This window comes from Macaca nemestrina, chromosome 14 (assembly GCF_043159975.1).
Source record: "Macaca nemestrina isolate mMacNem1 chromosome 14, mMacNem.hap1, whole genome shotgun sequence".
NCBI lineage: Eukaryota > Metazoa > Chordata > Mammalia > Primates > Cercopithecidae > Macaca > Macaca nemestrina.
Window position 1 is genome coordinate 14,707,521 of NC_092138.1, and position 15,240 is coordinate 14,722,760.

The 15,240-nt window shown below is 41.4% G+C and overlaps 1 protein-coding gene across 3 annotated transcripts in view; it reads left to right on the plus strand.

The window, feature by feature from the left end:
- Positions 1–15,240, plus strand: part of LOC105498745 (FERM domain containing 3) — a 294,366-nt gene that overhangs the window by 168,216 nt on the left and 110,910 nt on the right. For all 3 annotated transcript variants that reach the window (XM_011771041.2, XM_011771039.2, XM_071077625.1), the window contains exon 3: positions 6,440–6,482. In XM_011771041.2, coding sequence (XP_011769343.2) covers positions 6,440–6,482 — 43 coding nt within the window. The remainder of the gene's footprint in view (positions 1–6,439; positions 6,483–15,240) is intronic.

Sequence of the window (15,240 nt, forward strand, 5' to 3'; positions counted from 1 at the left end):
AGGGCAGTAGAGGATTAGAGGAGGGAGGGGAAGGAGGTCAAGTAAGTGTGTAATGCTGGGCAAAGTCATGTAGAGGGTATTTTGGGCTCAATCCCATAGGGAAGTTCTGGAATCAGTGTAGGCCATGCCTTAGAGTTGTCCTATCCAAGGGGTGAGGGAGCAGAGGTATTTATACTACCACATCTGATAGTCATTAGTTAAGAGCTACCCTGGTTTGTGGAGGGTGAGATGGGGTAGGAAGTTTCAATTCTCTACCCCGTGGTGGACTCCAGTAAACTGAGGGCAGCCTTCCTAAAAAGCGTCAGGCTACTGGGGGACTTGAGAGTATCTGCTGCAGATGCCTTCCTGGTACCTTCAAATCATACTAAGGGGTGCATCCACTGGTTCATCTTGCTCCCCTAGTTCTTTTTGTAGAATCAGTGATGGGGTCTTAGCTTCCTTATAGCCTTTGGAAATTTTATTCTACATGAGAGTTGAGGAAAAGAAGATTTCGGTTACAGTAAATTAGCCAGAAATTTAGATATTTGGTTACCAGGTTCTCCTTTCTGCCTGTCTTAGGGAAACTCGGTTTCCAATAAGGAGAAAGACTTAGAAATATCAGAACAGCATATATTCCAAGTAGCATCAAAAGGAAAATAGCAATGCAATAAATGTTCTAAGCTTTATATCTAATTACCAAGCATGCCACATCATGGTGGTTATTTTTTCCCTAAAGTGTAATCCATCTGTACCTCCAATAATAGCAGGAGTTATTGGTGTAGTCCAGACTACACTTCACTGGCAAACTCTTAACTCTAATTGGAAGAATGAGAAAAGAGAGGAGAGAGAGGAAGGGGATGAAGAGAGAAGCAAAGGGCTAACAGCTGGTATTGCAATTGTATAGATAATTGATCTCCTCATGTTGAACAGAAGGGAGAGTGAGATGGGGAGTCGGGGAGGAAGAGAAGGACAAAGTTAGGCTGGGCGTGGTGGCTCACACAGTTAATCCCAGCACTTTGGGAGGCCGAGGCAGGTGGATCACTTGAGGTTAGGAGTTCGAGACCAGCCTGGCCTACATGGTGAAACCCCATCTCTATTAAAAAATATATATAAACTAGCCAGGCATAGTGGCCTGTGCCTGTAGTCCCAGATACTCTGGAGACTGAGGTGGGAGAATTGCTTGAACCCGGGAGGCAGAGGCTGCAGTGAGCCGAAGGCTGCTGTGAGCTGAGATTGTGCCACTATACTCCAGCCTGGGTGACAGAGCAAGACTCTGTCTCAAAAAAAAAAAAAAAAAAAGAAGGACACAGTTAGACTCACGGAAACTGCCATGGTACCAAACTGCCATGGTACCAAGTGAGAAGTTTCTTTCATGGAGCCTAAAGATGGAAATAGCCAGTGCTGTTGAGCCTTCCTGATGCACCAAGCTCTGTTCTAAGGCCTTCTTCATGAATTAACCCATTTAAACTTCCCGATGATGCTGTAAGTGAGGAAACCAGGGAACTTGCTGAAAGTCCACAGCTTGTCAGTGTTAGGGCTCGGATTTGAATCTAGGCCTGCTGGCTCCTGGGTCTGACCACAGTGTCAACCCTGGGTGCTCAGCTGGGTTTGATATCTGCCTATCATGTATGAACTCCTTCAGGTTAATTTACATGAAGCCTACTTTCATCCTCTGAGTAGACGTTAGCTATCTCTTTAAAAAAAATAGATTTTTAATTATTTGTGTAATGTACTGTGTTAGGCTGTTCCTGCATTGCTATAAATAAATACCTGAGACTGGGTAATTTATAAGAAAACAGGTTTAGTTGGTTCATGGTTCTGAAGGCTGTACAGGAGCCATGGCGCCAGCATCTTCTTCCGGAGAGGCATCAGGGAGCTTGCAGTCATGGTGGATGGCCAAAGGCAAGCAGACGTCTCACACAGTGGGAGCAGGAGAGAGGGGGAAAGCACCATACACTTTTAAATGTCCAGGTCTTGCAAGAACTCACTATCGCAAGCACAGCACCAAGAGGAAGGTGCTAAACCATTAATGAGAAATCTGCCCCCATGCTCCAATCACTCCCCATCAGGCCCCACCTCCAACATTGGGGATTACGGTTCAACATGAGATTTGGTTGAGGACACGCATCCCAACTGTATCATGCACCAGTACATGTAAAAAAGTTAAACCTAAAACATCACGGAAAATACTGAAGTCATGGTTTTCTTTGGCTAACACTCCTAAACGTGTGTTCTCCACTCCTATTATCCTCCCATTAGTCTCATTTTACTGCCTATCATTTCGGATCTTTACCAATATATTTAGATGCTTACATATGTATTTTTTGAATATATGGTAATGTCTGTACTTTTTATTTAAAAAGAACACATACTAAATATATAGTGAAGTTGTTCAAAGTCTCCCAAACTTCCTCAATTTCTGACTGTCTTAGTATCTTAGTGATTATTTTGTTGCCTCCATAGGCCAGGAGAATAGCTAATAGTTTCATCTAATAAGAGTTAGATCCAAACAAGTAGTTATGTCCTAAAATCTTAGTAGTTATGTAAAACATTATACATGTAAATAGCAGAAAAAATAGTATTTTCATTTCATTCTTAAACAACCACAAGTGCTTAATAACGAGTGCCTGTTGGGCACCCCTAGGATCATATTGGACAGACCACCATGCTCATTGCTTGTTGCACACCTATTTCTGTGTGGTACTTGCTTATCATCATAGCAACTGCTAGAAACCAAGCTTTGCAAAAAATATATATATTTGATACCTTATATACATATGACATCAAAAGGAATATAGCACAGCCAGGTGTGTTGGCTCATGTCTGTGATCCTAGCACTTTGGGAGACCACGGTGGGAGGATTGCTTGAGCCCAGGCGTTTGAGACCAGCCTGGGCAACATAGAAAGCCCTGCCAGAAAAAAAAGAAAAAAAAAAAAAAAAAGGGAATATAGCACAATCTAATGTTGGAACTGTGTACTCCTTTGAGTTCATAATTCACATGGCGCTGAATGATGTCTACTATGGCTGTGTTTCTCTGGGGGTGATTTAGTGCACAATTTGGGAACTGATTGCAGGTATAATGATAGATTTTTCAGTTCACTTTTTGTATCCCACATTATGCCTTAGAGATCTGCCCATGCTACACATAAAGATCTCCCTCATAGAAAACACTGCTGCAGAATCATCCAGAATATGAACAGACCACAGTCTGTTTACCCATTTTCCTGATGATGGCCATTAATGTTATTTCTAATATTTTGTAATTTTATATAATATTGCAGTGAAGATTCTTGTTGGGTACCTCTTTGTTTGCATGGGTGAGTTGGAGAATAAAGGAATTGCTGGGCTATGGGCCTGTCAGGTGTTTTTTGTTTTTGTTTTTGTTTTTTTTGAAACTCAGTCTTGCTCTTGTGGCCCAGGCTGGAGTGCAGTGGCGCCATCTTGGCTCACTGCAACCTTCACCTCCTGGGTTCAAGGGATTCTCCTGTCTCAGCCTCCCCGGTAGCTGGGATTACAGGCACCTGCCACCACGCCAGGCTAATTTTTATATTTTTAGTAGCGATGGGGTTTCACCACGTTGGCCAGGCTGGTCTCACACTCCTGATCTCAGATGATCCACCCACCTTGGCCTCCCAAAATGTTGGGATTGCAGGTGAGAGCAAGCCACTGTGCCTGGTCTTTTTTAACTTTTAAGTTAGGGGTACATGTGCAGGTTTGTTATATAGGTAAACTTGTGTCTTAGGGGTTTGTTGTATAGATTATTTCATCACACAGGTATTAAGCCAAGTTTCCATTAGTTATTTTGCCTGATCCTCTCCCTCGTCCCACCCTTTGCCCTCTGATAGGCCCCAGTGTGTGTTGTTCCCCTCTGTGTGTCCATGTATTCTCATAATTTATCTCCCATTTATAAGTGGGAACATGTGGTATTGGTATTTGGTTTTCTGTTTCTGTGTTAGTGATTTAATGAATACTAACAAGTTGAACTTGGCCCTCTTTGAAGTAATGATTTCCTGTAATTCCTTGAAACGTTATTGCTGGCTTATTTTTCCTAGGACTCTATACCTCATGACTCTCCCTTTGGAGAGGAATAGCTGTCCTGAAAAAGTGTGTAGAGATCACCTTGTAGAAATGGGTAACTGAGATACACTAGGTCTGAAAGGCAAATGTAGGGTGTGAATAGGCTAAGAGGAAAAGGGTGATAGAAACTGATCTGAAACTGCAAAGTGTATTTCTTAGGACAACAAGGAGGCCAGTTTATTTAGAGTAAATAATTTATTTAGGACACAGATGGCAAATACCTTGCAGGCATGCCTTACATGTTCCCTGTCCCCTCCATGGCAGACATTGCCAATCTATAGCAGCATGGCAGACATAGCCAGTCCATTATGGCACTCATTCTCTCAGAGCCTGCACCTGGTTTTGGAATCCTCCTCACAGCCCTGGTGTGGGCACACAAAATGAAACTGACTTGGCACCCTGGAGTCAGAGACAAGTTGGAGAAGCACGTTGAAGTTAGGCAGGAAAGGGCCGAGGAGTTTGAAGAATGCCAAACAAGGAGAATTTGGAAAACATATTTATATTTCAGACTTTATTAGCAAAATAACTGGTGATTCTGTTCTGCAAAACAATTGCAGTAAGTATTGATCTCTTGCCGCTATTTGTTTTCTTACCTTAGTTTTAAATGATCCTATTCATTCATTTCTAGAAAAGTAATTTAACCACCAGGGGCCTCTTTTATTATTCTTCTCCATGAAGCACATATATTGAAAGATGGGGTCTAATAATGAAACTGTACCTATTAAATAATAAGAACTGCATCAGCCAACAACAATCATTTTATTTAGTATTTTCACATTTCATGCACTGTGTATATTACATTTGTTAACTTTTAAATCCTCACAACAGCCCTACGAGGTGGGTGTGATTACTGTTCCCGTTTTATAGTTGAGGAAACCGAGACACAGAGAGATTAAGCATCTTGAAGGTTTATAGCTAGTAAGTGGTATAATCAATGAGTCTTCCACTGTTCAGTTATAAAAACTATATAACTTCTAATTAGAAGGCGATAACGAGCGTCCCCAAATGAGTTGATATAATTTTAGCCAGAAGCAAAAAGACTTGTTTTTTCAGTTTGTCTGTGCAACGTGGTCAGGGGTAAATATATCTTGTTGGGTTTTTGTTTGTTTGTTTTGTTAGACTTTCCATAATGTTGAAACACTTATAAGACTCCCATTATTGTTTTTGAAGACTGCAGAGATCTGATCCCCTCAGTGGTTTCTAATCACTGTTTATCAGCAGAGTGACCTTAGGCAAGCTGTTTAACATCCTGAGCCCCAGTCTTCTTATTTATAAGTGGAGTGGTAGGGAGGACTACATAAGATAGCACATGGAAACGTTTGAATGGCACTTGGCATTTAGTAAGCACTCAACAAATACTAGCTATTATTATGGTTATGCATTTACATCAAAGAATATGGATAGCACAAGACCTGAGGCTTACTGGATAACACAAAGGAGATAGAGTGAGGTGCAAGAGCTCAATGGACGGTAAGTTTGCTCTTCTGATTTCCTCTGGCATCAAGCAGGCGGGATGCCTCCAGAAGGAGAGCTCCCTGACCTCAGGATGGATACCCCAGGACACCCCCTGTATCATCTCTAAACTACAGGTGTATAAAGTGACTCTAAGTGACATTCCATGAGCAGCTTCAGGGACCTCATGGTTAGTGATCTCAAAAGCTGCCCAGCTCTCAGCATGTCGAAGTGATCTTTGTATGTGCTGCAGAGAGGGCCAGCCACCGGGACCAGCGTGGTGCCTACTTCAAATGCCTGACAGTAACATGGTTCTGAGCTCCCCATGTCTTTTGGCTTCTTTATTTTGTGATAGAGCTGATTTTTCTTCTTGATGACCTCAGGCCTCTGGAAATGAGATATTGAAGATCATTTACTCCTCCCTACTGTAAAGGAAGAATTGCCTCTGCATGTGATAGGGCTAATGCCAGCTTGACCCAATATTCCTCTTAAGGGAATTTGTCCCGGAAGCAGGACTGGATGCTGATGCTGCCTTGGACTGTGATTCTTTCAGGTCGTGGATGTCAAATGCTAAAAGTCTTTAGCCATCTGCGACTTTCACAGAACCATGGAGCTCAAAGAATCACCTAGGAGTCAATTAGGGGTACTAGAACATCCCATTTCAGTGCATATTCTCTCTCTTGTCCTTCTCTCCTAGCAACTGTCTGACTCACATATGACTTGGAAAATGTTAACTCTGTAATTTATATCCTTGTCTGTGCTATGATTATTGCCAAGTTGTTTATGTCAGTCTTCAGAGTGTGGAATGCTGAAGAGTGTCTATGGAAACTGAGGCTGTACTTTGGAATTCCTTTTAGTTATTAGGTATGCATTGTATGGTCCAGCAATTTGACCCCTGATCTCTGCTTTTTTTTTTTTTTTCCTCTCTAGCACTGGCTTGAACCTAACAAGTCCATCTTCAAGCAAATGAAATGTAAGTGTCAATCTGTGACTTTACTTTTGCTACAGTGTGTCCAAAGATAGATATTCTTCCCTGACAAACTTCCTCCTGCCAGGGGAAAAACAGAGTTGAAGAGGTGTTGCGGGGAGTGGGGGCTTCCCTCTCCCCAGGAGAGCTCTGTATCTTCTCCCCTCTTTTTCTATGACCCTCGCCTGCACCAGCATCCTATGGTCTCTGGGCCTTTCCCCCCTACACCCCCCCCACCATCTTGCCCTCATATTTGATATTTGAACAGGGGCTTTGGAATTGGATGGTTAAATACCTCTTAAATACAATCACCAGGTACCTGGTTCCTTTTGATTACGAGGGTTGCTAGTCAGTCGTTAAGTGTGGGAGGGGGTGCAGTATTATGGAAGATGGGAGAAGCAGATGTGTCTGGAAACTAAAATTTTGCCAATGACTTTGCTGAAGACTGTATCATTCTTTTCCATTCCTTGAACTCCCTAAAATGAAAAACGATTTTTTTTTTTTCTGGGCAATTGTTTTAAATCTCCGATGTTCTGAACTTTTTTTTTTTTTAACCAGTGAGCTCTTGGGGAAGTTGGCTTGGGTAACGACATCTCTCTAGCACCCCCTGGTCATCCACCTGGGACCCTATGAGGAGGGTATTCACTGGTAATCCTGGGTGACATGATGTTTTGTTCTGGCCACTCATGCCAGACTGTAGCCAACCTGCTTTTACTTATGGTTTGGAGGAGAATTTCTGAAATTCACCTCAGAAACTTACTGCCTGCCCCCAAATCCACTTATCCCTCGACATCCACTTTCCCAGGGCTCTGAAATGCAGGTGATAAATCAGTTTCTCATCAGAGGTTAGGTGAATGCATATTATGTCACTTGTCATCATTCAAGGGATTCTTTCCTTTTTTGAATATGAAGAAATTATTCCGGGCAGGGTTTTCAGGTGAAAGAAGGAAGAAACTGAACATGGACTACAAACTAGCAGCCAGCGTATCTCTTCTTTAACTGTCTTCTTTTTCCCTGCCTCCCTGTCCCTTTCTCCCTGTCTTCCTCCCTTCCCATTCCTCCTTCTCTCGGTCCTTTTCTTTTCCTTCCCCTCCTTCTTCCATCCTTCAAGGGCAAACTCTGTCTGGCTAGTGAGGAAGGATGGTTCAGATTACACAAGTGCAGCAGTGGGTGTGGAAAGTCCAGGGAGGCCAGGCTGCTCTGGCGAGGCTGGAACAGAGTTGGGGTGGGACTGGAGCAGAATTGGGGCAAGACCGGAACAGAGTTAGGATGTACATCCAAATGGAAGTAGTAGGACAGGCCGGGCACAGTAGCTCACGCCTGTAATCCCAGCACTTTAGGAGGCTGAGGTGGGTGGATCACGAGGTCAAGAGATTGAGACCATCCTGGCCAACATGGTGAAATCCCATCTTTACTAAAAATACAAAAATTAGCTGGGTGTGGTGGCATGCGCCTGTAGTCCCAGATACTTGGGAGGCTGAGGCAGGAGAATCGCTTGAACCCAGGATGCGGCGGTTGCAGTGGGCAGAGATCATGCCACTGCATCATTCCAGCCTGGGTGACAGAGCGAGACTCCATCTCAAAATAAAAAAAAAAAAAAGGAGACTGCATATAGTATGATATGCAGGATAATGAGAATGAGCTAAAATGCCTGAGAAAAAAATTGCTGATTCCTGGCTTTTGTTCCTTAACTACAGAACGTTGACATTTTTGTTTATATATTTGAAAATATTTAGACTATTTTCCAGTATACTAAATGGTTCTTTGACTTTGGTTCTTATTAAATAAATGCCATGCAATATTTTCCTTTTGTCCTTAAGCCATACCCAGTTTTGAAATAGAAATTTATCTTTGAAGGCATTTCAATACTTAATAGAAGCAAAAATTAAACTTTGTGAGAAGTTTAAAACTTGTGAGAAATTTAGTGCTTAAGAGCATTGTCTCTATAATACAGCAAATCTGAACAACCAACTAAAATGCATAATTTTTTTTTAAAGACAGGGTCACATTCTGTCACCCAGGCTTTAGTGCAGTGGTGCAATCTTGGCTCACTGCAATCTCACCTCCCAGGTTCAAGCGATTCTTGTGCCTCAGCCTCCCAAATAACTGGGACTATGGGTGGGCACTACTGTGCCTGGCTAATTTTTGTGTTTTTAGTAGAGACCGGATTTCACCATGTTCGCCAGGCTGGTCTCGAACTTCTGATCTTAGGTGATCTGCCCCCCTCTGCCTCCCAAAGTATTGGGATTACAGACGTGAGCCCCTGCACCCACCCTAAAACACATAATGTTTCATTAGAATGGCGCGAAGATTGGCATTTGACTACTGGCCAGTTTTAATCGAATGACAAATGAAATCTGAATCTGGAAAATAGAATTGTGTAAAATTCAGTGTCTGAACCAGACAGGGTAACTCACTGGTTCTAGGACCGCAAGGGTCTTACCCACCACCCAATCCCTGTTGTATTGCTAAAGACATTACCGAACAAAAAATTATGTAATTTTCTCAAGATCACAAACCTAGTTTGATTGTTGTTGTTGATGATGTCTTTCAAAATGAAGAATTTCTGTGTTCTTGTACATATGCCCTAGAAATATTAACTTTACTGTAAATTAGAAAATTTTTAAACTAGGGCTTTTATATTGTTAATCCAGAGAAACCAAGTCCAACCCTGGGGACTTGTCCATGAATTTATCCAAAGAGTCTGGTCACAGAACCCCAGTGGCTTCATCCTTTTATGCTCGTATCACCTTTCAGTAGGCAATGGCTGCAGAATTCCTTGGAGGAACTCTTTCTCACTCACAGAGGATGATAGACCTTCAGGTCTTTCTCTCTGACCCTATTAAGATCCTTCTGACTATGGATGTTCCCAGGAATGATGTTTCCCAGGATTGGCTGAAGGTCAGCTATCCTGATTAACAAACCTTTTACAAAGGCGTTATTATTTTTTACCAGGTAAAAAAAATCATGTTTGTGTTTTTTCAAACAGTTTAGAAAGATTTAAAATGAAGACAAAAACTATTTCCTTGCTCCTCCCCCTATATCAAGCTCACCCCAAAGAAATAACAATTGAGAACAATCTTTCGTATATCCTTCTAAGAATTTCTATGAATGTATACAATCCCCCAACATATATGTCCTTTGATAAACAGCAATGAGATCAATCTCTGTATATTGTTCTTCATCTTGTTATTTTTTCTTGATTAATTTTAGAAATTTAAAAATATCAGTAATTGATGATTGGTCTCATTTAAAAAATGGTTTTCTGAGTTAATTGTATGCATATATATTATTTAGAGATGGAGTCTCACTCTGTAGCCCAGGCTGGAGTGCAGTTGCGTGATCTTGGCTCACTGCAACCTCTGCCTCCCTGGTTAACGCTGTTCTCCTGCCTCAGTCTCTCTAAGTAGCTGGGATTACAGGCACGTGCTACCACACCCAGCTAATTTTTGTACTTTTAGTAGAGACAGGGTTTCTCCAGATTGGCCAGGCTGGTCTTGAACTCCTGATCTCAGGTGGTCCACCCACTTTGGCCTCCCAAAGAACTGAGATTACAAGTGTGAGCCACTGCACCTGGCCTATAATATGTTTATTAATGGAGATCAAGGTGGTTTTGGTGGTTTCTGGTATTTTGCTGTCGTAAATTATACTGCAATAAACATGCTGTATACAGTATTGCATCTTGTGAAAGTACATCTGTGCTAAAAATTCCTAGAAATGGGCCAGGTGTGATGGCTCATGCCTGTAATCCCAGCACTTTGGGAGGCCGAGACGGGTGGATCACGACGTCAGGAGAGCGAGACCATCCTGGCCAACATGGTGAAACCCCGTTTCTACTAATAATACAAAACTTAGCTGGGCATGGTGGCACTGTAATCCCAGCTATTTGGGAGGTGGAGGCAGGAGAATCGCTTGAACCAGGGAGTCGGAGGTTGCAGTGAGCTGAAATTGTGCCACTGCACTCCAGCCTGGGCAACAAGCTCGAACTCTGTCTCAAAAAAAAAAAAAATCCTAGAAATAGAATAAGTAGATCTAAAGATATATACATTTCAAATTTCCTTGGTGATAAATATCTAGTTAAGGAGCTTGTAGCCATTTAAATCTAATGACACAAAATTTACAAAAAATCGAATGACACAAATGACACAATCTGTGTCCCACAAATATTACCTGAGAATGCTTGTTTCCCCAAAACTTGTTGAAAATAGGGATAAATTTATTTTTCAAGTTTATGAAGGAAGAGAAATGTCTGTTTAATTGAAAAGCTAATTAATTACACAGTTACTTAATTTGGTATACATTTTTACATTAAGATGTTTCTTAAATCAAAGTCTTATTTCTCCTCTGAACTTAGAAGAGATGCTAATATTTTAATTTTTAAATTAACGTAGCCTGCAGCCCCAGCTACTCGGGAGGCTAAGGCAGGAGAATAGCGTGAACTTGGGAGGCGGAGCTTGCAGTGAGCTGAGATTGTGCCACTGCACTCCAGCCTGGGTGACATAGCGAGACTCTGTCTCAAAAACAATAATAATAATAAATAAAGTAAAAAATTAATTAACATATGGTAAAATTGACTTTATTTCTTTATTTTTGTGTGCAGTTCTGTGAGCCTTTACTCATATAGATTTTTGCGACCACCAACATAGACAGGATGCCCAACAGTGTCCTTGTTTTCATCACACCAAAAACCTGCCTGTGCTGTGCCTTTGTGGTGACATCACTGCCTTCCAACCACTCACAACCACTGGTCTGTTTCATGCCAGTATAGTTTTCTTTTTTGAATATATAATATAAATGGAATCATACAGGATGTAATTTTTGAGATCAGCTTTTACTCAGGATAATAGCTCTGAGATTCATCCAAGTTGCTGTGTTTATCAATATATAATAGAAGAACACAACAAAAGTAGAAGCTAGTCTTTGAAAATATCAAGAAAACTGATGAATTTTTAGCAAAATGGAGGAGATAAAAAAAAGAGGGAGAAGACACAAATTACCAATATCGGGAACAAAAGAAGGGGCATTACTACAGATCCCACAGAACAACTCTAGGCACAGAAATTTGATCGCTTAGATGAAATAGAGCTCTTCCTCAAAAGCCATGATTTAGCAAAACTCACCCAAAATAAAATATATAACTTGAGCAGTCTTATAACTATAAAAGAAATTAGACTTAAGATTTTCCAGAAAAGAAATCTCCAGCACATTTGCTGTTCCTACTGTTGCAACTAGCACTTCCTTTTCTATTCCTCAAGCCAAAATTAGGAGCATCTTCTGGAGTATTCTTTTTAGGAGCTGATGCCCACTTTCATGTGTCTCCTGGCTTCTGTCCAGAGGATACTGGAGGGAGAATCGTGCTGAATTTACCACTAGTTAGCAGGGCCCTTTGCCTTCTCATCTTCCTTTCCAATCCGCTTGCTCCTATTTACTTTTCAGAGCCCTTGAATACTTGCTGCATGTATTCTGCTGGGTTTTATAGCTGCATTCAGTGAAAGAGATGGAGTGGGGTGCAATTAACCCATTCTACCTGGAATTAGAACCTTAAAATCAAACTTTTAATTATTGCTTTTCTATTAGGTAAAAATGCAGGTGGGCTTCATGATTGGGCAGTGCTGAGGGAACACCCTTCTCATTTTTCTATGCCATTGCCATGTTCATAGGTACAAATGTGGACTGAGATGTTGATCCATTTTTTGTTTCTTTAAGAGTATTCAGATAACAGTTTGCCTTCAAACAAAGTGTTAACTGAATTGCATATTTTTGAATGTTTGGTTTTGCAGAGTCCTTGCTTTTCATGAAGGGATGTTGCTATGCAACATGACAGTGACTTCTCACTAAGAATTTTTTTTTTTTTTTTTTTTTTTGAGACAGAGTTTCACTCTGTCACACAGGCTGGAGTGCAGTGGCATGATCTTGGCTCACTGCAACCTCCGCCTCCTGAGTTCAAGCGATTCTTGTGTCTCAGCCTCCTGAGTAGCTGGGATTACAGGCATATGCCACTACACCCTGCTATAACAGAGTTTTTAGCCTTGACTGCGTAACTGTGGAATGTGGCCCAATGTGTATACATGAAGTGGCACATATCAAGAGGACAGATAATGTATGTTCTACAGGATTTTTGTAGCTGTTCAAATTATATTAGCATGAAAAAAATTTTAAAGTTACACACTATGACTCATGTGCAGAAATGCAATATTGTTTTCCTATGACTGAATTCAACTTGCTTGTGATTTTCTTCTTTCTTTGAGGGCAAAGCATTTAATCTTGTCACTTCAGTTTAACTCAGGATTTGCTAGTTTACTTTTTGTTTTCATTTTTTGAGACAGAGATTCGCTCTTGTCGCCCAGGGTGGAGTACAATGGCACAATCTCAGCTCACTGCAACCTCCTCCTCCTGGGTTCAAGCAATTCTCCTGCCTCAGCCTCCTGAGTAGCTGGGATTACAGGCGCCCGCCACGATGCCTGGATAATTTTTTTGTATTTTTAGTAGAGATGGGGTTTCATCATGTTGGCCAGGCTAGTCTTGAACTCCTGAACTCAAGTGATCCACCTGCCTCAGCCTCCCAAAGTGCTGGGATTACAGGCGAGAGCCACAGAGCCTGGCCTAGGATCTGCTAGTGTAGAATTTGATCACTTTCAGAAAATTGCTCAGTCAATACATAATTTAAATGTAATTGCTTGAAAACCCATACTCCATACTGGCTTTTTTTCCTTCCACATGAAGAGCTTTTCCCTTTCTCTGCACCCCAGAATGGCATCATGAGGCCAGAGAAACTTATGTACTGTCTCGGTAGTGAGGGTGACCTGTCTCTCATGTACATTCCCTGAGTTTTCCTCGGTGTGTCTCAGGTTGTTGGCATCTTTCCCCACTGCATCCTCTCTGGATGGAACCGGTCCCACCTGACTTTTGAGTGGGGTTGGTGTGTGCTGCTGGGGTCAGTGGTTCCTGCCGTGGCCTCAGGGTGCAAGTCTCTAGACGCTGTCCTCTTGTGGCCTGCACTCCAAGTCTCTTTCTCATTGGCACTCCGCACATCTGTATTCACCTCTTGGACAGGCAGGAACTACTCAGCCTCAGAGAAACTTGTGTACGCTATCTTAGGCTTCCTCTCTGCCTAAACACACCATGCCACCATTTCTTCAGTACAAAAATTTCAGTAAAATTTTCAGAGTTCCGCACAGAAGAGTTTCCCACAACTACCCTGGGGTCCCTTTCATCTTGCCCCTTACACCTCACTCCGTTCAGCCAAGCCGGTAGTGTTGAGGGATGCTGGATCCTTCTCAGAGACCCAAATGGTGTCCTAAACTTGGTTTTGTCCTCTGTAACTCTCTCCAGGCTCTCCACTTGCCTTCCCTAGCCATGCCCTACCCACAACAAATGCCTTTTCTCTTTGGATATGAGATTAATATCCTAAAACAATAGCTGTCTTATACACAAGCGCTAACTGTTTTTCAAATGTAATGGGGGAAAAGTGCTATTATTTACAATAACAGTAACAAGTAAAAATAAACGTCTTATAAATAAATGTTAACAGATTCGTGCCAGATTGGTATGACTAAAACTGTGAAATCCTATTGTAGCATTGTTGTAGAGTAGATAAAAAGCTCCAAAAATGAAGACATCTCATATTTCAGTTAATATTCTTAATAAAGTCAATTCTTCATAAATTAATATGTACATTCAATGGTTCTCAAATTAAAAATTCAGTGAGATTCTTTACGGCATTTAACAATGTTCTTAAGACTCATTTGCAAAGGCAACATGCTCAATGCTATCCAATAAATACATAAAAAGACCACTGGTGGGTCCTTATTCTGTTGGATAGTAAACCAAGGCATGTGAGCTATAGCAATTTAAGGAGACATAGTAAGAGACACATATAGTAATTAAGATATAGAGCCAGAAATGGGAAAATAATCAGTGGAACAGAAAAAAAGCAGTTCCCAGTCCCCACACCAATCCATTATTTATGGAATATGGGTTATGGTAAAGATTGTATTTCATACAAGGGGCAGATAAATTTTTATTCAAGGCATTCTTTTAAGGCATGATTTTTGAATTGTCTTTCCACCTGTTTGGGGTTGGGAAAAAGGACATTGCTCACACAATTCATAGGATTAATTCTAGATGTACTCAAAAGCCAAATATGTTTAACAATCTATAAAAGTTTTAGGTAAAAATTTAAGAATATGTTTTATAATCATGGTGTAGCCCAGGGCTTCCTGAGGAAAATACGAAACCCAGAAACAATGAAGCAAAATCCTGACAAATTTGTGCAAAAGCTAAACTTTTGAACTAGAATACTTTGTTTATTTGCAGAGTAGAATTTTTTTTTTTTTTTTCTGGAGATGGAGTCTCGCTCTGTCGCCCAGGCTGGAGTGCAGTGGTATGATCTCGGCTCACTGCAACCTCCGCCTCCCGGGTTCAAGCAATTCTCCTGCCTCAGCTTCCTGAGTAGCTGGGACTACAGGTGCATGTCACTACGCCCAGCTATTTTTTGTATTTTTAGTAGAGATGGATTTTCACCATATTGGCCAGGATGGTCTCAATCTCTTGACCTCATGACGCCCCCGCCTCAGTCTCCCAAAGTGCTGGGATTACAGGCATAAGCCACCATGCCCAACCAGAGTAGATTCTTAGTAAATGTTTGTTGAATGAATGACTGTAAAGCAAATTAAAGCACAGGGAATATAATAGGAAGAACATTTGCCCAACATATAACGAGTAGAAATATGCAGAATGTATTATGTATGATGCTACAAACCAA